Source organism: Pogona vitticeps, chromosome 1 (assembly GCF_051106095.1).
Source record: "Pogona vitticeps strain Pit_001003342236 chromosome 1, PviZW2.1, whole genome shotgun sequence".
In the NCBI taxonomy this organism is placed as follows: Eukaryota; Metazoa; Chordata; class Lepidosauria; order Squamata; family Agamidae; genus Pogona; species Pogona vitticeps.
In genome coordinates this window covers 48,601,114-48,626,325 of record NC_135783.1, presented here as the reverse complement: position 1 = coordinate 48,626,325, position 25,212 = coordinate 48,601,114, and the positions used below count along the sequence as shown (strand labels likewise).

Genomic DNA, 25,212 nt, shown 5'->3' with positions numbered 1-25,212 from the left:
TTCTCTGGATATGCTTGTGCAGGCTAATGTATTTGAAAACTACACGTTGATGCACAAGATATTTATTTTCCTACCAAACACCTCAAATTATATTGGATTCTTTTACCCTAGTCTGGTTCCACACACCTCTGGCTTAATTATTAACTGTAAACTTCAAATAGAAAATACGAGGAAAATTCCAAAACATGTATGCAGTTTCTGATGTAACAAGAAACATGGTGAAACTAAGACGTGTCATTTCAAGCAGCAGAACCACTTCTTACATCCCTTGTTAACTTTAGTTTTGCATAGGTGACAAGTACTATTTATCTACATATCTACAACATTTCAACCAGTATTACTCCCATACTAGGTATTCTACAATATACAGCACACATATTACATTCAAATCCAGAAATAATTCTGAAATGGCACTAGAAATGTAAAAACCTAAATAGGATAGACTGGTAAGAATGACTGTGCATGATACATAGGCTAGTGATAAGTACTGTACATTATTTATACTTTTGAACATGGAACTGTGTGTCCTTTCTCTTGTTAAATAAACAGCAATTTTGTTTTCCTATATTCTCTGCAAGGTACTAGACACAAGAACAAAGAAGAAAACTACAAAGTAGAAAAATAAATTAAAGTTGCTTCATGTTCCTCACAAAAAGTGAGGAATGTACTGCTGTATACACTGGAAGTCCAACCAGCAAGAGGCTGGTTTTCTGATGCATAAAAAGGAAATGATCCAATGGCCACAGTAAGAACAGCTAATTAGAAACAATTAGTAGAGCTTGTTAGTTGTGTTGTGACAGATGCTTCAAGATGGTGAACTGAGCCTGCTATAAGCACAGAACTATGACTCAGTACATTTACAGCTACAACTTGAGCACGAGATATACTCTCATCTACACACATGAACTGCAGTTTAAAGCTGGAAAGGTAAAACAAACTCCTGGTTGAACACTAGATTGCCATAAAATGAAAGGAGGAACTAGACTAATAAAAATGCTAGTCTTGACATCTGAAACATTGTATGTATACACAATTCTGAAACCAAGTGTTATGGACATTTGAACCTGTATTCTGCAGAATAAATATTTTCTTACAGTGCTAAGAAAGAAAGGTGGCAGTCAGCCACATTCTGCATCAAAAGAATCCATACATTGCTTGCACGAATGGAAGCATTTTAGGCAAAGGAATTTATCTGAAAAGTTTTGATTAGATTTCAGAATAGAAGGAAAACAGCAAGAACCAGCTGCTGTGCTTAATTTATGATGAAGGTCCAACAGAAGAGACTGCTCAGAACCAACATCTATTTAATTTAATTCTTCCCTTGGCAATGGAGATGATTACAGGTACATAGATTAAAAAGAAGAGAGTGAGCGCAAAGGGTATACAAAAGAAAAGTCTGAGCTATACAATCCCAGCTAAATGTGCAAAGACTAGGAGAAAGACTCTGCCCAGCACAATCCAGCCAAAGCTGTACAAATGCAGTTCCTCCGAAACATGCTGGGAACTTGCTGCCCTTACTTTGTGAAAAAGATCTGCAGGTAAAACCAAGCCCTCATTCTGCTACTCTGCCTCTGTTCCCTGATAACAGCAGCAGAGTATATGACCCATGTACAGGCAGGGAGAGCATGCCACAGTCTGTAAGGCTATGAGGTCAGCGCAGAAACTGTTTTGTTGTTTATGTTAAGCACAGCAGAGGAAACAGCTGGAATGTCTCTGGCAACTCTTTGAAAAGGATGCATGTTGGGTCTTTCCAACGTGTCCAGGATACCTGTGAATGAGAAAAGTAAGGGCATGGTTTAATGCTAAGCCCAGGGTATATCTACATCAACATACATGTAATGTAACATAAAACTTAATATAGTGTAACGTAGCCTAGTATAGTTTAATTTAACGTTTTCATAAGTCTCCTGCTATCTCAGCACTACTCTGCACTTGTCCCTTCAGTCTTTATTCATGTTTTTCAATAAATGTCAAATTTGCCCAATGGAACCATGGAGTATTTTGGTTCTGGAATCATAATGTCACTGAGCATTTCACTTATGGCAGATACATACAGAAAGATATTTAGATAAATAGGTGCAAGGGTGTACATTCACCTTAGCCAGTAAAGACTTTGGCTGTGGCTCATGGTGCAGTGGTTAGACTGCTGTACTTCAGCCAAAACTGTGCTCAGGACCCGGGGCTCAATCCCAGGTAGCCGGCTCAAGGTTGACTCAGCCTTCTATCCTTCCAAGGTCAGTAAAATGAGTACCCAGCTCACCGGGGGGGGGGGGCAATGTGTAGCCTGCATAATTAAGTAGTAAGTGCTTTAAGTGCTATGGGGTGGTATATAAACAGCACACTTCGCTTTTTGCTTTATATATAAATGAAGCCTAGAGGCTGGACAATATAAGACTTCAACTGGTTCAAACTAAGTGGTACATAATTGGATGTGAGAAGTAATCAGAATTGTGACAAAGGGACTGTTATCTCCTTCTTTGGTCAGTATCATCTGTAGACTGCCCAAAATGTTGTCAGTCTAGCTGCACTGGCAAAGGAGGTCCCTGCTTAATCACTATAGAATTCCACATGCCAATACTGTAGTTTCTAGATATACTTCTTATATATGTGTGTGAATGACTTACAGGGTAGGAAAATGGCTGCTTCAATCATAACTGAACTTAGAATGAGCAGTGTCATATACCTGTACAAGCTGATGAAAATATATATACATACTGTATTTTCCTCCTGCAGGAATTACAGTTGTATAGAAAGACAATTGTGTCTAAAGTGGTCTAAAGAAACAGCAAGGTTCAAAACACCATGACATCTCATAAGAAACAGAAGAGGTACCTTAATATTGCCCCCCTTGGGTGATGTTTTAAAAGAAGTGTGAGCAAAGTGGGATCCCTGGTCTGCATATGGCCTGAAGCCCTTATTTGTAGGCGCCTCGGTATTCTAATTTTTTTTTTTTAAAAGAATTTTAGCTCACTGGTAAAACACCAGCTTACTTCCATAAGGCTATCAGTACTGAAAGTACTGCCTGTGTTCTATTTTGATTTTGAAATCTAAGCCTCTTCCTCAGGGTTTCTCTTCATTATTTGAAAAGCCATTTGCTGCTTTCTACACAATAAACTTAAAGTGCATCATTCTCAAAACTCATTTAAAGTTATTGGGCAGAACTTGTTCATTCTTCCTGCTCACACAGAAGTCTACTTTGGGAACTGCTGAATAGTTTGCAGGTACAGTAATGCAGGAAGGTATTACTGAATACCTTCTAGCAGAGGCTAAAAAAACGGTCCAATCACTTGCTTACTAGACTCTTTGTGAATGTGAGAAACAAACAGGATGCTGCTTGTTATGCAATTAATCAACTGATTCTATAATTAAGTATAAAATCTCAGTGGCTGAGGAAAATGATGAAATGAACTCTAATGAACTACAAGATTTTAAAATACACACTTAAAAAACGTTTATACCACCCATCTGGCCAAAGGCCACTCTGGGTAGTTTACAACATGCACATACACCCTGCCACCTGAGCCACACATTCTTTGGATATCCTGAGAAGGTAGTTGGAAAAGTGGCCTCTGAGCCCACAAAAATTACCCACACTGTTCTAAAAATCAAATTTAGGCACCAAGCCTTTACTCCAACATGGTAAAAAAAATAGAATAAAACATGCAACTGCCACTACATTCCTCCAAAACGAAAACCTCTTACCTTCTACAACTTTGTGATAAGCAAAGTGCAGATAAAGGAGGAAAAGCATGTGTAGGGCAGCAAGCACACCACATAAGATGAGTCGCTGGGTATGTCCCACTGTGCGCGACACCAACACAGCAACCTTGGAAACATAAGTTACCATCAGAGCAGGGATATGGCATTGGATTTCACAGATAATGCGCACAGTGGGTAACCTGGTTATTGCCTGCTAGTGACAACAGGTAACAAAGAAGCACTATGTGAAATTAGTAAAGACATTTGTGAATCCACACTGATCCTTAAACACTAAATAAGAGTCAGGATATTTCAAATCAGGTTTTTAAAATGCTGTGATAAAGGCTGTAGGTACTCAGTTTAAAAACAGAACATCTTTCTACCCCTGGTTACCACCAACTTCAGCAGAGCCAGACTTTGGTTTTAAATTTAAATAATATTGTCTCTTCCAGAGCTAGCTTTCATATGATTAATGTTCTATACAGTAGAGGTAATAAAGAGGTATGGCTTCTGGTAAGTAATTAAAATACAGTCAACCCTCAACTTACAAACGGCCCCACATACGAACTTTTTGATTTACGAATGGCTCCGTTCGAAAAAATTGGCATCGACTTGCGAATGGAGTCTCGACCTATGAACGAGATCGAGGTTCCATTCGCAAGTCAATGCCATTTTTTGCGAATGGAACCGTTGGTCGCCTTCGGAGCTCTCAAAGGCTTTCCCCCAACATCGGAGGAAGCCCTTTGAAAGCTCTGAAGGCAAAAAGGCAGGGAGAAAGGACAGGACATTCAAATTTCCTGCCCTTTCTCCCTGCCTTTTCGGTTTTGGAGCTTTCAAGAGGCTTCCTCCAATGTCGGGGGAAAGCCCTTTGAGAGCTCCGAAGCTGCTGATCGCGGCAGCAGGGACCCCCAGGGAGGTCTCCCATGGTGGCTGGAACAGATTAACGGGGTTTCAATGCATTCCTATGGGGAATGGGAAATCGACTTACGGCCTTTTCAACTTACGAATGCTGTTCCAGAACGGATTAAGTTCGTAAGTCAAGGATTGACTGTAACCACAAAATAAAGTTTAATAACATGCAAATAAAATAATGTACTTTGCATGTCAGATATGTGATGCCTGAAGGAGGCATAAAGTGTTTTTAGTAGATACAATGTAATATACGACTGAAAAAAGTTAATGCATGATTTCATTATCTGAAGTGGAAACATGACAGCAACAAAAAAGTAAAAGAAACTGAAAATAAGAACATTAATGTACTCATTCTTACAGATACCTTCTGAACCATTCCTTAAATATGTTATGCCTAGAACCTTCAAAGGGCTATTATTAATTACCATTCGCAATGTAGAGAGACCGCCAATCACCAGCCAGAAGATATAAAAAAGGGAGTGAAAGTGAATGTTGTAGGTGACAAAGAGGGTGATGCAATGCCCAAACAGTCCATACCCCTGAAAGAAACAGAACACACCTGAGACATGCATGAACATATGTGAAAAATTCCAGAGAGAAACAGCAGCAGTATGCTGATACTGCATGTTTTTAATAACATAGTCTAAAGCTCCTGGGACTGTACATCAATATGCTGGTGCTGAATATCAGAGTTATTTATGGTTATTTTATGTATTTGCCACCTAGATTTGTATAGGTAAATTATTTTCTGCTTCAAAGCTAACTAGAATTGCCTGATTTTATAATCACCTTATGCCTATGATTTTTTTTAAAAAAAACTAAACTACAACTGTTCTAAGTTGTAGACCCAAATGAAAAAGAGCAAAAAATAAAATAAAATTCTTAACTGAGAATTACGAGAGAAGAATGACAATGGAACGTTTCCTCAGGAAGTGGTGAGTGCTCCACTGCATTCAAGAGAAAATTAGACAACCATCTATCACATCTGCTTTGATTTGGATTCCTGCATTGAGCAGGAGGTTGGACTTTATGGCCTTAGAGAACCCTTCCAACTCTATGATTCTATGATCTACACTTGTTGCAGATACAAAGCCATCAGTTATTTGTGAGTAAAGCACCAATGCAATCGACCTACTTACTAGCAGGAGCAGATGTGACTTGTAGTGCAGTGGTTCCCAACCTTGGGTATCTCAGGTGTTCTTAGACTAAACCTCCCAGAAACCCTGGCCAGCTCATCTGCTGGCAAAGGATTCTAGGAACTATATTCCAAGAACATCCAGGTTGCCCAAGATTGAGAATATTAGAGGATGGGCATCTGGTTGGTATGTTTTAGATTTTGCCAGAGAGACTAGTTAGTTGGAGACCTTACTCACCAGCAGTGACAACATTTGAACCATAGTGATCTGAGCGTTGCACAAATACGCTAAAAAGTAGATGAAGGAGGAGACTCCTATCCAGTAACCAAAGCAGGTCCCAATAGCTGTTCCCATCAGTGTGCCTTCCCTCTGTGGAAAAAGCAAAAAACCACTTACTCCTGAGCTTGGAGGTTATTTATTTTATTCATATATCACCCTTCTAGTGGACACCATACTCTGGGTGGTTTACAAATTAAAAACTCAGAACTCCACACAAGCCAATAGTGAAACATCAATTGGCAGATCAATTATGTAGATCTAAAACAAAACAAAGGGGAGTGGGGTGGAGAAGCACAATTTAAACAAAATTAAAACAATAGGATTCCCTATCCATGGGACCCATACCTGCAGATTCACTTACCCGCTTCATGAAAATATTTTTAAAAACCTCCAGAAATGTGTATTTACAGTAGGACTGCTGTATCTGTGGGGGACTGGTTTCAAGCTCCCTCCTGCAGCCTGCAGCTGCTGAAAAATGGTATTGAATGCTATACATTGCATGGTCTCTGGTTCCCTCTAGTTCCAGTTCTGGTAAATACACCATGGAAATACATATAAATAGGTATTTCTTTTTTTCCCCCTTTCAATTTAGTATTTTCAGAGGATGGGCTTCCTACTGTATATAAAACAAGGGTATAGTAAATAAATAATAAATAATAGTTGCATCCTCTCTTAAGAACAAGAACAGGATTTTCTATATTGCTTGTTGCAAACACTCAAATGGACCTGAAGTGCTAATGGAACACATTAATAGGGCATCATGCAACATGTTAGAGCTAATGAGAAGTATTTTTCACAAATAACAGAACAAATTACTTTCTCTGAGTAACATTCCAAGCTACAGTCACTTTAGTCAAGTCTCCAGAAAGCATCACTAACACTTTAAAGTAAAACTGTCCCACAACAGAGTTGTTCATAGCATTGCAACATCCAGGTACAGAAACTTAAGAAGCTAGAGAGAACTGTGGCTAGCAATCCATTAGGAAAATGAGATGCCCTACTTACAATGATAGTATCGGATGTCTTCATTCCATGCAGCAAGATGGCCACCAGTGTGAAGACAAGCATAAGGGGACCATAAAGTTCACCAGCTATCTTCTGCAAGAGCAGAAAACAATAATAGTTACTGGTCAATGATCTGGGGTGCCAAATGAATCACTCAGCTGGTTTAAAAAAGATGTCCAAATGCTCGTTCATATTCTTATGTTTGTCACAAAGAATTAATTCCAATGTAGTCAGTGCAAAAGAAACAACTTTTTCAACTTTATAAGGAGCAATTATTATCTATTCCTTTGAAGACACTGGCTTTGAGAGCTCTCAAGTAATGGGAAGTGTGATATGAAATTCCATAGTGCAAGGGTGCACTTTGCTTCGCACACCTTTTTTTACAGAGCAGAAAGCACAGCTTTTGCAACTACTGGGGCAGAAGATCTAAATTGGGGAGTCCCTTGGCCTCTGGAAGTTGATTAGTCTTGATTTACAGTTATAAATAAACAATTCTACAATCTCTAACAGTGCTTTAACCATTCTCCTGCCAGACTAAATCAGAGCAGCTAACTTTCTGACATCAAAATACTGTATTTTTGTGTTTATAAGACAACCCAATGTATAAGACGACCCCCCTTTTCTAACCCCCAAATTAGAAAATTTGCAAGATCACACCCCTTTGGTCCTGAAGCCCTTTCATGGCTGCTTCAGGATCAAAGGGGTGCAATCCTGCCACCCTTCATGGCTGCTTTATCCTGTGGCTTCTCAAAAGTCAGGGAAAGTGGCTGCCTTCCACGTATAAAATGACCCTCAATTTTTTGGCTAATTATTTAAGTAAAAAGTGTCATTTTATACACGGAAAAATACAGTAGCTATATCAGAGTCAATGAGAGTGGCCATCCCTTCCTGGAGAGCCCAAGGCCACTGTGGTATAAAGCAGTTAGCCAACAGCATAAGAAAGGAGCTGACCAAACCCAGGAAGACTTGGCAAGAGATAAAAATATTATTTATTACACTTCCACTTTACGTTTCCATTAAAAGATAGTGCTCAAGATGGCTTAGAAAATTTTTAAAAGAACGAAAACAAATAAAATCACGTTGAACTAAAAAATAATAAAATCATGTAAAGAAGTCTCACTGTGAAACCTTTAAAATCAAGTAAATACATTAAAACCATTAAAATCAAGGATGCAGTTAAAAACAACACAACAGGGCTTGTTAGACATCATACAACAGTTTAAAAAGATGTGCTTTTACTCCCTTTTTAAAATTAGTCAACAAGGAAACAGACTGTATCTCTGAAGGGAGTGCATTCCGTAGCTGGGAGCCACACAGGAGAAGGCCATCCTATGTGCTTGTTCATTGGGTCTCTGTTGGTATATTTAAAAGAACCTCTCCTGAAAAGCATAATATCCAGACAGGCTCATAATGAGATAGGTGATCTCTTAAGATAGCCAGGTCCCAAGACGTATTCCACCAACTCCACTTTTTGGGTACAGCCTGACTGGAACGACTGGAATCACCGGAATCCAGTTGACCCTAGTACCCAATATAGCCAAGTGATCCTACAGGACATTGTTGTTTACGACACAGAATATCACAGAAAGTTCTAGGAGAACTAAAAAGGTTCCACTCTCTTTATCCAGCCCCTTGTGTAGGTCATCTACCAAGGTGACCAAAGCAATCTCAGTCTCATATCCCAGCTGAAAGCCTGACAGAAGTTGGTCCAGATGATCAGTATCATTCAGGATACTGGATGATAGTGATGGGGGAGTGCAGGACTGTCAGCAGATCTGCCAGTATGAAGCCCATTGTACTTTGGGATTCTTTGGTATAAAATATGAACCCGTAACTATTGAAAGAATGTGAACATTTAGGGCAGTGACACAAAATAGCCGCACATGAAATACCTGACCTGCATCTATGACAAAACTGAAGGTGGCTACAGCTGTACCACACCACAGCTAGGAAATGAAGTGGAAAGGTCCCTTTTCTTTGGATGCACCCATCTCCAAAATATCAAACAAAATCTTCTATCCATTATCTCGTACAGAAGCTTACCTGGGGAAAATTTATCATTTTCACAGGTATCATGGATTCAAGTAGTCTGAAAGAGAACAAGAGACTGTTCATAGAAGTCAATAAGGAACCAAATCTTTTAGACACTCCTTTATTGAAAGAATCATCGATGTGCCAAAAAGCTAGGACACTGCTGAACAAATGAATGAAGAATGAATGAATGAAATACAATCTGCTACAGAATCAAAACCTGGATGCCAAAGGTTCCATAGCCTGTTACATAATCCACACATAGCTCTACTAAACTGGGCACAAAGCCATACTGGGAAAGGACATTTTTAACTCAGTCCTAATACTGTCTAGCCTGGTAAATTATACAAACATAATTTCTTGTATTTTGCTGTGGTCAGGGCACTAGCCGTGGAACTTACAGGCGCCAGAGAAGCAGCCTAACATGAATTTCTGCTACACAGTCATCATTACAGCGAGGACATATAAATGGAATTCCAATTAAACTCCAAAGGAATCTGCTGAACTAACAGTCCATAGTCCTGTTTTACTTCTGAAACTGCATCAGAAAATCAGAAATGAAATGGCCTGGCATGTTCTAGAAATGAAAACACACTAGAAGAAATACTTAATGAACTCTTACAGAGCTACCTGATTAAAGGTTTACAAATAAAAAGGAAGAATACTGTGATTATAGTTTTTATAACCTGAATACTCTTTATGGATATAACGAGTTACTCCTTCTTAAACATAAAGGTGGCAGATGACTGCTTCCCATAGTAAACTGTAACTTGACTATTAACTATGAGCACAGCTATTAATGCAGCTTAAATTAAGTAATTAAGCTGCTGGTAGACAAGGAAAATGCTGACTAGATAGTTCAGTGAGTTAGTTACTTGGCTGTAGTTGTGCCAGTGTATCAGGCAAAAACAAAAGAAAAATTTAAAAATGAAGAAGACAAAAACATTGTGGCACCTTACACTAAATGCTATATTTTAATGTGAACTTTTGTGGACAAGTCCACTTCCTTGTCTTTATTTTTTTAATCTTCCTTTTGGCTGTGGTGGTTAAGAGCTCAAAACCCCACTGAGCATTCCAGAAGAGCGAGCCTGTGTGGCCCTGGCCAAACTGTACACTCTCCAAATGCTCACAGAAGATCAGAATGGCAAACTACGTCTGAGTACTTTTTACCTAGAAAACCCTGAAAAGGGTCACTAAAAGTCCAAATTGAACATGATTAAGGAACATGACTATTATTATTTAGACAAGGAAAAGTTGGAGAAGGGACAGAAATAATCTGTCAATTTTGCTTACCTGTTCCGAACTTGGCTTGGCTCAACATCAAAGTAGGGCCTAAGGATATCAATGTTGGCGTAAAGATTGAAGGCCTTGGAGGCTTGTCTTTTTCCTGCCTGCCACATCTAGAGGGGAGATAGAATGAAACAGAGAATGCCTCAAACCTAAGCTTTCACTTCAGGGTGCTGCAGTATTTGATGACTGGTTTATTATAGTGGCTCTAGAACTTCTCCAGAGACATCAATGTTCAATCCATATTTCTGGATGGAATGAACTGTCTCAATTGTGCACGGAAAGGTTTGTACTACATTAGACAGTCCAGGCTCTAATTTGGGATAGATCATTTTCTGAAAGTACATACATCCTGTCAGGACAGAGGGTCGCTTCCAGTGTGAATTTCTTGCTCTATCAAGCCAGAAATGTTTAAAGAGACTAATTTAAGACCATGCAGGTGCAATGGGACAGCACTGTTTTAGCTTGTCTGACCTGTGGGAGAAAGATGACCACCCTGTTTAGCGTAACTTTGCTGGTGGAGCCTAGAAAGAGACACATCCAGTTCCAAGCCAATGGGTTCAAACTATCTACACAGCCTCAAGCTCTCTGCATAGACTCTGCTTCTAAGAAGGCCAATGGTCCATGTATATTCTACAGATCATAAACTATTAATCTAAGGAAGACAGGCAAAGAGGAAGCATGGAAATATAGTCTTCGAAGGATTACAAGCAGACAAAAGCAACAGTCTTCCAGGCTGTTTCTTGGTGTTCCTCTGCTTTGAGAAAGGGAGCTTGGCTCACCTCATCAGCTACTTGACGACCCAATTGTCCCTTAAAGCCCTTCATTCCCAAGAACTCTCCATCTTCTTCATCTGCAGCAGCTGCTTCTGCATCCACTTCTTCTTCTTCCTTGATACGTTGGTGCATCTCACCCATATCTTCAAAGCTGGAGCCAGATGTGTCATCCATGTTTTCCATGTCTATCACAGCAGAATTTGCACCCTGAACAATTTGGAAATATGCAAACAGTTAAATATACTGCAGAATCATTTCATGTTACTCACAGGGGCTGCCTAAACACCAGAAAGAAGGCTGAAAATATTTTTTTTAATCTTGTGGAGAAATGGGCTGATGTTTTGAAGAATTAAGAAAAAGCACTGTGCCTGATTTTCTTCTTCTGATATTCACCTAATTTACTAAGAATCACCACTCATGAAAAAGTAAGAGGAAAGAGACCTCTTGTTATTTGCTTTCTGCCAATCTCATTGAAAAGTGAAACATCTACAGATAACCAGGAATGATCTGTAACTAAGGAATCTACCTATACATGCAAAATTAAACATAATGATCACAGGAACCTTTTCTTAGGAGCCTCAAGCAGCTGACAATATATACTGGCAATCAAAACAAGTAAAAAAAAACCATGCACAACCCTCCCCCTTAACAATTTGAGAGCACTGTAGCCAACAGAAGATAAGGCTCAAAGAAAAGATTATCTTGTTGCAGTTATCTATGCCCTGGTAACCTTCATATTCAACTACTGCAAAGTGTATATTAATCTGCTTTTGAAGACAACTTGGAAAGTGCAGTTAATACAGCTGCAAGTTTACTAATACGATGGGGTATTGAAGAACATGTCTCGTTAGTGCTGTAACAGCTCCATTGCATTCCAGTTCAAAGGACTAATGCTTACTTTTAAAGCCCCACATTGCTAAGTGTCTGGGCATGGAAAGGAATGCTCTCACATCACTTGTCTATACTCTTAATCTATGGAAACACTTCTCCAGGTCCCCATAGAGTTTGGGATGAGATGGTTGGTGACCAAGGGATGATAAACTTCTCAAATGTGATGATGCCACATCTCAAGCTAACTCTGCCCTCACTTTGGCATTTTCCAACACCAAACAAGTACCTATATTTTTATTTCCCTAGACTTTTAAACTTCCAGCTGTTGAAATCCAGTAGTAAATCACAATTAGAGTAGTTCAACTAAATCATTTGGGATCTGGTGAGTCAAATCTTTGTTAAGTTCCATTGATTCAATGGGCCTTATAATGTTATATAACAGGCCTTATGTTACAATATTCAGCCATTATATATGTTCTGTAATCATAAAATCATAGAAAAGTGAAGTTGGAAGGCCATCAAGTCCAACCTCCTGCTCAATGCAGAAATACAATCAAAGCATAACTGCCAGGTAATTATCTACATTTTTCTTGAATGCCTCCAGTGCTGGAGCACTCACCAAATCTCAAGATAACTGGTTCCACTGTCATACTGCTCTAACCATTAGGAAGTTTTTCCTGATATTCAACTGATAACTGGCTTCCTTTAACTTGAGCCCGCTGTTGCTCTGGGATGATCAAGAACAGATCATGCCCCTCCTCTGTATGACAGCCTTTCAAATATTTGAAAAGTGCTATCATGTCACCTCTCAGTCTTCTTTTCTGAAGGCTAATTCTTTCAGCCTTTAGTCATAAGGCTTGGTTTCCAGCTTCCAGATCATCCTTGTCACCCTCCTCTGAACTTGTTCCAATTTGTTAGCATCTTTATTTATTTATTCATTCAATTTATATGCCGCCCACACTACCCAGAGGTCCAGAACTGGACGCAATACTCAAGTTGAGGCCTAACCAGTGCTGAAGAGAGGGGGCTTGCAGCTCGCAAGATTTGGAAACTATACTTCTATGAATGCAGCCTAAAATAGCATTTTCTTTTTTTTGCAATATATACAACATACATGGTTAGATATCAAGAGGCCAGGAACTAATAATGCTGCATGTTTACTTTTTACATGTGTTTCTCCAACTTAATTTACTTTAGCTGTTCATGGCACCAGAGATGAAAATTACCTCCTTTTACATTTACATCAACTCTGCGAGGGAGGTATGCTTGCAAGTGACTGGCCCTAAAAGTCATACAGTCGCCTTCACAATTAAGTATGCAGGAGATTTGAACTCCATATTCCAGGATTAATAAATTTGTGAATCATAACAGCCCTGCAGTCATATAATATGCAGGATATATATAGAAACTACATACCCAATGTAACCGTAAATCATATATACAGACATATAGTGTACATGACCACAGGCTTACAAAAATGCTATGTTTATGTTGCAAATCTCATTACCTTGACAACATTCTTTATTGGCCCACTATACAAAAATTCTTCCTCATGTTGGCCGTATAATTAAAAACTGAGCATGAAGGTAGGAGTACAGTTCAAATGCAACATAGCAGGGATGGAAAACCTCCAGCCTTCAGATGCTTTGGACTACTGGCACCCTCCCTTCCTCCTCTTGGTGAGGGAAGCTTATGAGAGTGGTGGGCCAAACAAATAACCCTGTTCTGCAGCCACCATGTAACTGCAATCAGCCTCTCTATCTGATGTTACTCCAAGATGTTTTTTCCCAACGCATTTCCTTTACAGCAACTACACCAACAGAAGGCCTCCAGTGGGATGGTTTGGGACCTACGAGCGCTAGAGGTTGAAAGGCACGCAAGGGACACCATTCAAGGCACTAACAGGGCCCCGGGTTCCCATAAAAGGGACTCCCAACGAGTCCCCTGCGCGTTACATCTTTAGCTGGTTCTTCGTTGCGATTTAGAAAGAAGGCAAATTTGCCCCTCGACTGGTTTCAACGCGGGCTTCGGAGGCTGCTGACCGCCTGAATCCGAATCTGTGGTTTGGAGCACGGCGGCGTCTGCTCCGGAGTCTTTGCCTCGAAAAAGGGCGACATGGCTCGGAGGGTCCACCGTCACCGCCGAGTCGAGACCGGGGGGGCGGTCTGGTGTGTGGGGGGGACACACACTCTGGGAAATGCTTTCGACGCCTCAGCCTCATACCTGCAGGTTGTCGTCGAAGGCTCCCCATTCTGCCGCTGCCGCGGTGCCACCCCTCGCACCGCCGGCTCCTCCCGCCGGGGCCACGCCGGGGCCAGACATCGTCCCCGCCACCGGCTGTGGGGGAGCGAAAGTCTCCCCTCCTCCAGCCCCAAGGAAGGCTATAGGAAACCGGGGCCCAACGACAGAGAAGGCGAGAGGGGCCCGGATGTACCCAATACGGGCAGCCCACCCCGCGTCGACTTGAGGACGTGGAGGCTCCGGAGTTCTCGCGACGTCTCACAACTGTAGGTCGGAGGGAAGCGCCATCTTGGTTGCTCCGGACGAGAAAATCCTGACAAGATGGGTAAAGATGTATGAAAGAGGAAGGAAAGCCAGCCAGGGAAACCACAGAAAGTTCGTCACCCATTTGATTAACCAGAATTGTCTCCTTAGGATGGAGCACGAAAGAAAACCGCCGCCCAAAGTGCTCCTGCGTGAGCGCCACACACAACATGGCAGGTGGGAAAAAAAACCCAAAAACCCATGCCCCGCCCTATGGGTGGTTGGGCCGTAGAAAACCTCATGTCACGTGGTCCAGAGAAGGCCCCCCCCCCTCCACTGAAAACACGGTCACAAACAAATAAAGTACGCATTGCGCGTGCGCCGCGGAAGAGGTGGTGTTTTGCGGCTTGTTTCAAAGCACGTCGATTGAAAGATGGCGGCGCCCGGTAGCGTGGAAGAGATGCGGAGCCGGGTGGTTCTGGGCGAGTTTGGCGTCCGCAACGTAAATGAGAAAACGCGAAGGGATAGGAATGTGTGGTGGGCCTGCGGGCGGTGTGAGCGGGAGACTTTGGGAGGAACGCCCGAGGCGGGGGCGGGCCAGCGGGCTGTACAAAACCGAGTCTCGGATGAGCATGCCTTAAGTTCCGCACACGTGCGAATGTACCGCATTGGTGTCCCAGGCGCAAATTCCAGACCAGGCTGGTGTGTTAATGCAGTCGACGCCTGAATTGGTCCGGAAAGAACAAGGAACAAGCTGTGTGGTCCTTACGGGTTATCCAAATGCAAGAATAGGGTGATTGATTCCTTTTTATTCGACCACGAAAAAGATCGAACAAATTGCAAGCTTTCCTGGAAGAATTCCACTTCATCAGCCTAAGCGTCAGCGCTTCATGGACAGGGCAGAAAAACTAGACTAGAGTCCAAAAGTAAATGACAAAATCCAAAGAAATAAAACCAGACAAAACCACCACCTTAAAAACTAACTCTTATGTTTTAATGCCACACATCTCTTTTGTCAGACAAATGGAAGCAGAATGTTGAATGAAACATCAGTTTCATACTAAATACTCATTGGCTCCTGGATGTATGTTACGTTTACATGTGCTAATTAATGATCTATGTTGTTTTACGACTGTGTTGTAAAGTTCTTCACCAAACACAAAACAAACCTGGCCTGGGCAAAGATGAGGAGAGAGAAAGGAGGTGTGGGGGCTGGGGATTGAAGGTTGGGGACTCACTTAAAACTCAAGAGGGAGAGAAAAAGAGAATATTAAATAGAAAGGTGAGAGAAGATGACAGAGGAATCATGTATCTTAATGTAGGGAATATTGGTAGTTTTTATCTTTGAGCCTGTGATGAGAAGATGGGCTTGGTAGTTGTGAAGAAAATAACAGTGGCAGTAGATAATAGCAGAAGTATGTATTAAATTTGGTAATGACTGAAGAAACCTAGGTTTATATTCAATCCATTTATATGGATGTCTATCATGTATAATTTTTTTAAATCTCAGCTGGTTCCCTCTGTATTCTTTTGTAATCATTCTGTTCTAAAATGGTGACTTTCAGATCCTCCATGGAGTGTCCTGGTAGACTGAAATGGTAGGAGACAGGTTTCTGTGTATTGTGGTCTCTGATGTCAGATTTGTGACTGTTGGCCCACTTTCACAGAGGACTGTCCTGTTTGTCCTACGTAGAAGGCAGAGGGGCATTGTTGGCAAAAGATGGAATAGATTGCATTAGCTGAGGAGCAAGTGAAGCTGCCTTTGGGATTGTGTGTGTTTTTGTCTTGTCCTGTTTCTTTGGATTTTGCCTGATATGCTTGCACAAATTAACATGGCTACCTCTTTCAGGACTACAAAAATAGTTGGTAAATATTCTTTATCAAGTCTGCCTGGAAAGAAGATATCAGACTCAGGTTTCAAAAGAATTCTGTTGGGATGGTGTTCAGTTTCAGGTCCCATTCCTTGAGCATAGTTGGATTTTTTACGCCAGACTCTTGACCAAAGATTTGCCAATTACAGAACTCTGATTGTCTCCCACCCACCCCCTTGCCTGCTTCAAAGCACAAAGTTTCTTTTTGGCTGTGTGGCTGGGAAAAACAACAACAACAAAGATATAGCAACCTCTGACACGAATCAAGGATTATAATTTGGGCTATTCATATTCAGCCGCCTAGAATGGTCTTAATTGTCTAGATAGGCAGGATATAAATAAAAAAAATTAAAAAATAATTAAGAGATTATTGTTTTAGTGATGGAGTGATTAGAAAGTTTTGTTTGAGATGTTTGTACCCTGTTTCTACAATCAGGCCATTAATCATTTCAGTGATTAGTTTTGTTGTCGTTTAGTCGTCAAGTCATGTCCGACTGTTCATGACCCCATGGATCAGAGCACGCCAGGCCCTCCTGTCTTCCACTGCCTCCCGGAGTTGGGTCAATTTCATGTTGGTAGCTTTGATGTTTCTGTCCAATCATCTCGTCCTCTGTTGTCCCCTTCTCCTCTTGCTCTCACATTTTCCCAACTTCAGGGTCTTTTCCAGGGAGTCTTCTCATGAGAAGGCCAAAGTATTGGAGCCTCAGCTTCAGGATCTGTCCTTCCATTGAGCACTCAGGGTTGATTTCCTTTAGAATTGATAGGTTTGTTCTCCTTGCAGTCCAGGGGACTCTTCAACAGTCTCCTTCAGCACCACAATTCAAAAGTATCAATTCTTCGGTGGTCAGCCTTCTTTATGATCCAGCTCTCACTTCCAGACATTGCTACTAGAAAACCATAGCTTTGACTATGTGGACCTTTGTCGGCAATGTGATGTCTGTGGTTTTTAAGATGCTGTCTAGGTTTGTCATCACTTTCCTCCCAAGAAGCAGGCGTCTTTTGATTTCGGGGCTGCTGTCACCATCTGCAGCGATCATGGAGCCCAAGAAAGTAAAATTTGTCCCTGCCTCCATATCTTCCCCTTCTGTTTGCCAAGAGGTGATTGGACTAGTGGCCATGATCTTAGTTTTTTTTTTTATGTTGAGCTTCAGACCATTTTTTATGCTCTCCTCTTTCACCCTCATTATGAGGTTGTTTAATTCCTCCTCACTTTCTGCCGTCAGAGTGGTATTGTCTACATATCTGAGGTTGTTGGTATTTCTTCTGGCAATCTTGATTCTGGCTTGGGATTCATCCAGTCTGGCCTTTCGAATGATATATTCTGTGGTTAGTTTAGTATCTATTATTTCACTAAAAAATAATGACCAGGATGGCTTAAGAACTTAAAAGAAAAAAAGTAAAGCCAACTTTAGCTGCAATGTAAAAGTAAACCAACAAAAAACCATTAAAGGCAAGTAAATATATTAAAACAATTAAAATCAATGAGAGATGTAGTTAAAAGCAATGTAAGAGGGCATCATAAGCCACTTTAAAACGATGTATTTACTCCTTAAAATCATATTAGAGTGAAACCAGATTGCAACTTTGAGTATACTTCATAGGCACACATGAGATAATTGGGTGCAATGGTTTTCAACGTAGAAAGCTGCCTTATACTGACTGAATTACTCAGAAGGACTGTTGGTTCATCTAGCTCAGAATTTTCTGGAAACTCTGCCACCTCAGGCCAGGGTTTCAAAGAGGGCTGGCATCTACCTGGGATTTGGTTTTTTATTTATTTATTGGACTTTTTGTTTGTTTTTGGTACATATGCACTATAACTGAGTTATAATTTCTTCCTCTCTCATTTCTAGGTCCACACAACAGATTTTCCTGGCAATTATTCTGGATATGAAGATGCATGGGATAAAAAGAAGTTTGAAAAGGTGAGCGTTTAGAGGACTGCTTCCTGTCAGGAACTTGAGGTGCCTAACTTGCTTCTGCTCTTGGCAAGGTCGTAAAACTATATTTCCAAGTCTTTTTGTTTTATCCATATCTTTGTTCAAGCAGTTATGATTGTATAGAAATAAGCTTAGAAATGCCACTGCTATGGTGGGGCAATGGCCTAGTCCAACATAAGATGTGCCGTTTAGGTAATTGCACAAAGTCCCATTTTTCAGTCTTCACACCCAAAAGAAGACTAGAAGACACTGTTGTACAATTGGATTTGGTAACTATTATATTTGGTAGTGTAATTATATTAAAACATATAGTATTTTTTACTGGTATGGAAAACTTACAGTATATTTTTTTACCCTGACTCCTGGGATCCTTCACCCTGTATTAATGTGGACCTGGGGAGTTGGAGTCAAGAAATGTAGCTATTCCAGCCTTTGTATAGACTGAGTAAAGAGGCTCTTGGTTGTGAAGGGTTTTTTTCCTGATATTTAATTCCTTGCCAAATAAGATACTGTTTTATCTAATTCGGGTGCTACACCTGTAACCATGTCTCCTTTGAAATTATAGTTTTTCTGGTTTTCTATAGAATTTCCGAGTAGATGTGATCCACATGGATGAAAGCATGCTGGAATTTGACATGGTGGGGATCGATGCAGCTATTGCTAATGCTTTCCGACGCATCTTGCTTGCTGAAGTGAGTAAAAAGGGCCATTTTTGAATGATAGTGTATGTAGGTTATATTCCTTGATCCAACAGAAGATGATATGGTGGTGGTTTGTTTAGATGGTTAAAAACTGGGTTAGACACATTCCTGGAAGCCAGATTGATATAGTTAAACAGTAGTTAAACAGAGCCTGTATATTTAGAAGTAGCATAAATCTTTGCTCTCAGCATCTGATACTAACAGTGGATGAGATCTGATCCATTCACAACCTAATTGCAAGACCTTCACAGGTATCAAGGTATTTACAGTTACAAATGAGCTACTAGACAATTTGGGCCTTGCTGGATCCTATGACTGCTAGTTACATTTCAAATGGGATATGGTAAATTTGCTAATCATGAAATACAGAGAAGCTGGTGGTCTAAAGCCTTCACTTGAGTGCCAAGGCTTGGCTGCATTGGAGGCGATGGTACAACAGGCTGCCTTTCCATTGTGCATATAGTATTTTGGCACATAAAGGAAGAATGTATTTTTTGGTTATTTTGTGCTATGGATTTATGGATCATAATCTTTTACAGTGAATGGTCCATTTTGCTATCTCTGTGTACAAAAGTGTTGGGAATAGCTATTTTTGCTTTGCATATTGGCAGATCACCTTACGTAATAGAATGTTTGAGGGCACTTGTTAACGGCTTACATGGAGCTACAGTACGTGGCCTTCTTTGCATGTCTGTGAGTTGGGCACCTCTGGGTCAGGACCAAAGATTACCAGGCATTGTCAAATGCTGATAAATTAATGAGTCAGAGAATTTGTTTCCAGAATTATGTTTGTAAAAGTACAGAGCTGCAGAAACAAGAAATCTTTGTTCTATTTTATAAGCTACAAATGAATTCTAGTTACAACTGCAGTCTCTTGTTTGCTGCTCAGTAAGAATACCAGTAAAATCAGTATGTAGGGGCAGCCATGAAAGAACTAGAAAAGATCCTCAAAGGTAAGACTGTGTTGCTAGAGATCCAAGGCCAAGATCATCCATACCATGGTTGAGTATTTGTAGGTTTGGCAGCTGGACAACGAAGAAAGCTCGCGTGGGGAAAGTCAATTCATTTGAAATGTAGTCTTGCAGGAGAACTTTATGGATATCATGGATTGCCATTAGAACAGATAAGTAGGTACTATATCAAACTGCCTGAACTGTTTCTAGAAGGAGAATGACTAAACTGAGGCTATATTTTGGGCATATTGAGCAAAGACAACACTGAGTGGAAAATGCAAACACTGAAGATAGCAAGAAGAGAGGAAAAACAAATATGAGGTGGATCGACTCAATAAAGGAAGTCATAGCCTTGAGTTTGAAAGACATGAGTGATTAAGACATTTTGGAGGCCACCAACTCATGAGGTTGCCAGAGGTTGAACTTCATGGCACACAACAACAAAACGTGTGGCAACTTTCTGTTTTAGCTCTTTTTTAAGGCATGGTATGAACAAATGTTGTTAGCTGCCCAGAGTAGACTTCAGTCTAGATGGGCGGGATATAAATTAAATAAATAATAAACAAATGGCAGTGGACAATCAGATGTGACTGCTTGTGGAACTTGGGGTTTTTGATTCTCTTTTAAACAATGGGGTTTATTCTTGCCTAGGTACCGACCATGGCTGTTGAGAAGGTCTTTGTGTACAATAACACCTCCATTGTGCAGGATGAAATCTTGGCTCATCGCTTGGGACTGATTCCCATCCGTGCAGATCCTCGTCTTTTTGAATACAAAAGTGAAGGTGAGATGTTTGTGGGGCACAGAAGCTGACTCCAACAAACTAAGCACTTGAAAGTATATGTATCCAGGGAAAGCAAAGGTTGCTTGGGGAGGCTTCAGTCCTATTTTCTTTTTTACAGAAGATGAATGTGATGAAATTAACACACTGCAATTCCAGTTGAAAATAAAGTGTAGCAGGAACCCACATGCTGCTAAGGAGTCATCTGACCCTAATGAACTCTATATCAACCATAAAGGTAAAATACCTGCTTTAGAGCGAATGCTTCCTAATCTGCTGTATTTCAAACCCTGATCTTTTTTACCTTGATAGGCACTCATGTTCCAAACATTTTAATCCCTCTTCCCCGTTAATTACTTCGTGCCTGTACCCCTGCCTCCATTCTGTAAAACCTTTCTTTCCTTGCCTTGGTGCCAGAATTGATTCTGATAGCTGCCTGTTGAAAACGCTGCCGCTTCTTTGTCCTTCTTCTCTTTTCACAGTTTATAGCAAGCACATGGAATGGGTGCCACTGGGGTCTCAGGCTGACAACATGAGTGCTAGCTTCCGTCCTGTCCATGATGACATCCTTATTGCTCAGTTGCGACCAGGCCAAGAGATTGATGTACTTATGCACTGTGTAAAGGGCATAGGTGAGGCAGCTGGCAATTTAACATTTTGGGAATGTGGGGCCAAAGAACATCAGGATTTTATATTTGGCTAGTATTTGCCCCAACATTGGCAAGCCAAATCAATACGGATTTTAACTAGGATCCTTTATTTAAGGATGATATCGTGTCAGTGGAACAGGCATTCTGGGTTGTTCTATTGTAGTTTCTCTTTGCTTTATCAAACAGGGTTACCACTGGTCTGGGATGGCTGGTAATTCTCACATTGTCCTATTTAAAGGTCTGTCTGTGCTCATTTCTTTTTGGTAAAGTCTGGCCAGTGTCAGCGTTTGATGGTCATGAAAACAACTTATTTGTGTATAATCAAGTTGATATATTGGTCTGCTTGGTGTTAATAGTTGCAGTTTTAAAATAGTAGAAGTCCTTTTGTCAGCCAAGAAAAAAACAAAACAAAACCATTGTGAGGCTTGGGGTGTATTTCCTGTGATAAGCAGAGCATAGTTTCACCTTTACATCCGTTGTGAACATGGTTTGTTTTGGGTTCTAAATGGCATGGAAGTAGTAATCAAACTTTGTTGCCAGACATATGTGTGTGTCAGAAATTACATTGTCCTGATAACTTACCTCACCCATAATTGCCGTATGGATTAGAAACCTCATAATAGTTAGCAAAAAAATTGTAGCTTAAATTAATGGATTTGTTGAGATCTTCCAGAAGACAGATGAAGGAGTCTTTAGATGCCTGCACTGTGGTTCATGTGTTCAGAGTCATTTTGAACATTTTACTATGTATTCCTATCATGTCTAATGTGAAGCAAAGAAAATTTGCAGTTTTAGGCAGAGTAAGAAATATGTTTCCTTTGTGTTGTAAATTCTGATGTGTAGGTATTAAAGTACCTACATAATTAAACCTTGTGTTATATAGGCCATTAAAATACAGTACATATATATTAATGATCTGTTTGGGGTAATGCAACTGATCTTCATTATTCTTAGAGTATGCCCCCCCAAAAAACAAAAACCTTGCATGATTCTAGCTTTCTCTCACTGTCTTCTCTTCTTTGTTTTCATTTCATTTTTCTAATTTTTTTAAAAAATAAAACAATTCTTTCTTCCTTTAGGTAAAGATCATGCCAAGTTTTCTCCAGTAGCCACAGCCAGCTACCGACTATTGCCAGATATTACTCTGTTGCAGCCAATTGAAGGCGAAGCAGCTGAAAGGCTAAAAAAATGCTTTTCTTCTGGAGTTATTGAAGTCCAGGAAGTCAAAGGTATTTTATATTTCCTTTCTTTAGACTAAAAACCTAGCTCATAGGTGGCGAACCTATGGCACGTGTACCACAGCTGGCACACGGAGCCCTTTCTGCCAGCACACGAGCCATAATTCGCCAGATTGCTCTCCCCCCCCCCCCCGGCAGCCAAATTGAGACGTCGGCTGCAGCCGCGATGCTGGCACTTCGGCAGGTGGATCCGGAGCAGCTGGCGCTGGCAATGGATCCGGAGTGGGGTCTTGAGGCACCTCTGTGCTGGGATAACCCCTTCCGCTGCCACTTCCGGTTCCGCCGCCCACCCACTGTTTTTGTTTTTTCCAGTTTGGGCATGTGAGCCCAGAAAGGTTCACCACCACTGACCTAGCTTTTTGATTACTCCAGACAACCCGACATTGCTGGCTTCATAGCATTTCAGAATACTTTCTTTATCTGGCCATCAAAAGGTTGCTAGAATGCCTGATCTCAGCTTGTGAAAACTATTGAGATGTTGTTTTGTTCCTAACATGGTACAAGGAATTAGATTCTGAAAAAAGAACTTGAACAAACATATATATGTACAAAAAGGCAGGCTGATCAAGCTTTCATGAGGTCCTTGGTCAGTGAGTGAAGATTGTTCTGGCACTACTGTGCAGACGTTCAAGTGATTTCTCTGGGATCTTGTTCTCATGAAATGTCTTGAATTTGGGAGTGCACCGCTGACAAGAAAAGGATAATAAATCAGCGATAGGTAAGAAAGGTCCAGTGCATGTTTGCCTGCTTCAAGTGTTGGTCTCTTTGTCTAGGTAAAAAAGTGGCAAGAGTGGCTAATGCTCGATTGGACACATTCAGTAGAGAAATTTTTCGTCATGATGACTTGAAAAGCCTTGTCCGCTTAGCCCGAGTCCGCAACCATTACATCTGTAAGTAACCCTTCAGCCACTTCCGCTGCTGCCTTGTTCTGTCTTGTTGCTGTGGGAAGGTATTTAGCTGTCTGTCCTTTGCATGGCTGCTCATCTCCTGTTTGCAAAGTTGGTTGTATAACTGATGACCAGTAAGCCAAAAAAACTGCTTTGGGATTGCCTTTACGCATGTGGCTTCCCACAGTAGGATTTTGGCTATGGTTTTGTTGGCACCTAGTGAGGAATTAGCTACTAGCAACCATACACATCCTGGCAGTAGGGTTTGTGCTTTTTGGTTAATGTTCATGGGGGCTACTTGGGAACTGATACTGTTTTGTCGTCCCCAGTTTCTGTGGAGTCAACAGGTGTCTTGCCTCCAGATGTGTTGGTGAGTGAAGCAATCAAGGTACTGATGGGAAAATGTCAGCGCTTCTTAGACGAACTGAAATCCATCCAGAAAAAATAAAGCTAAGAGCACAAGGATCTATTTCGCTGAAATGTCTGCAAGCTCTGTACTGAGCAGGAAGCCTCTAATGAGATGCCTGTCAGTTGGCAGTGAGTAAACTAGCTCTCCAACAGATGTGGGAGAATGGAACGGATTCTTGTGTACTTGCCACTTTTTTACTTCTAAGATAATGACTGAAAGGCAGAGATACGATACAGTGCCAATGCACTGCATTTTGCAAAGACCAAAATGTACAAGTGGGCGAGTCAACATCATCCCTGGACAAATGCTCCAGAAAGGGTTTAAGATGTTTGTATATGAGAGTGTAGACTGGCAAGACCTTTCAGGACCTTTTATGTTACCTTCCTAATTTTGTCTTGAGGACTATATCAAAAAGCTATACTAAAAACCAAGCTCTTTAATGATCTGTCATGCAATAACTCAAAATTAAGATAATTGACACTATGTACTGCCTGGATAATCTCAAGGTGCCACACAATAATATCTAATGCTAATAAATATGATCTTCCGTCCAGTTCAACAGTGGGATTTTTTCACCAAAAATGCAGTGTATAGGTTTGCATTCCTGCTTACTAAGGAGAAGAAATTTATTTTATGTTCTTCCAAGTACTGTATATAGATATTTCCCTTCAAGAAGATGAGAATAAGAGAAATGGTAATTATGTCTGCTTTGATAGCCATAAATATTGTGAAATATCTGTGTATTATCTGCCTAAGCTGCGTACGTTTCTTTAAGAATTTGCTCTCCATTATCTTGTTTGCACAGTTTCACCAGTGTTTTTGATAATATTGTTTTTGTCTTCCGATTTGAGAACAACCAGGCTGCCTGTGCAGATTCTTATAACATTTCAATTATTTTTAGTCCTTTGTTTTTCTGGGCAGGTTACTAATATTCCTATTTGCCTACTAATGTGATATGTTATCCCTATACAGTACTCCTACTGTACATTTGCTGGTCATGAAAATACTGTATTTTTCCATTTATAAGACACACCCCTTTTTCTAACCCCAAAATTAAGAAAACCTAGTTTTGAGTATTCAGCTTCTGGGCCCAGAACGCTTGGACATTACAAGTTTCTGTTGCATTTGAGTCTACAGGCTGCACCTCCAATGAGCTGTATTCCAATTAGTTTGTTTAGCATCAGCTGACGTCAATTCCATAAGGATCGTGATTGGAGGAAGCCAAGTCTCCTGACAGTAGGAGGCTAAGCCTCGTGATTGAAGGAAGCCTGTTTACAGAGGCAAGGTACAGTACAGGTCATCTTGTTCTCTCCATGTTCTCAGATTACTTTTGTGAATAAGA

At 40.7% G+C, this 25,212-nt stretch overlaps 2 protein-coding genes across 4 annotated transcripts; one reads left to right on the top strand and one right to left on the bottom strand.

Moving 5' to 3' along the window:
• Positions 1–1,247: 1,247 nt before the first annotated feature.
• YIPF3 (Yip1 domain family member 3) lies at positions 1,248–14,417 on the bottom strand. The gene is made up of 9 exons (XM_072992123.2): positions 14,180–14,417; positions 11,132–11,332; positions 10,356–10,462; positions 9,075–9,120; positions 7,032–7,124; positions 5,985–6,116; positions 5,037–5,150; positions 3,703–3,826; positions 1,248–1,768 (listed from the first exon to the last, which is right to left on the bottom strand). Exons 1-9 carry the CDS (start codon positions 14,276–14,278, stop codon positions 1,644–1,646), a joined length of 1,041 nt encoding a protein of 346 aa, XP_072848224.2. The 5' UTR covers positions 14,279–14,417; the 3' UTR covers positions 1,248–1,643.
• A 363-nt stretch (positions 14,418–14,780) lies between these two features.
• On the top strand, positions 14,781–24,423 carry POLR1C (RNA polymerase I and III subunit C). 3 transcript variants are annotated; one of them, XM_072992065.2, is made up of 9 exons: positions 14,781–14,942; positions 18,165–18,236; positions 18,836–18,943; positions 20,557–20,689; positions 20,808–20,924; positions 21,169–21,318; positions 22,416–22,565; positions 23,348–23,464; positions 23,791–24,423. In XM_072992065.2, exons 1-9 carry the CDS (start codon positions 14,874–14,876, stop codon positions 23,907–23,909), a joined length of 1,035 nt encoding a protein of 344 aa, XP_072848166.2. In that variant the 5' UTR covers positions 14,781–14,873; the 3' UTR covers positions 23,910–24,423. The 3 variants fall into 3 exon arrangements, with proteins under 3 accessions (XP_072848166.2, XP_078239181.1, XP_072848178.2); XM_078383055.1 differs by having other exon boundaries at positions 14,793–14,922; XM_072992077.2 differs by lacking the exon at positions 14,781–14,942 and adding an exon at positions 15,537–15,722.
• Positions 24,424–25,212: the final 789 nt, after the last annotated feature.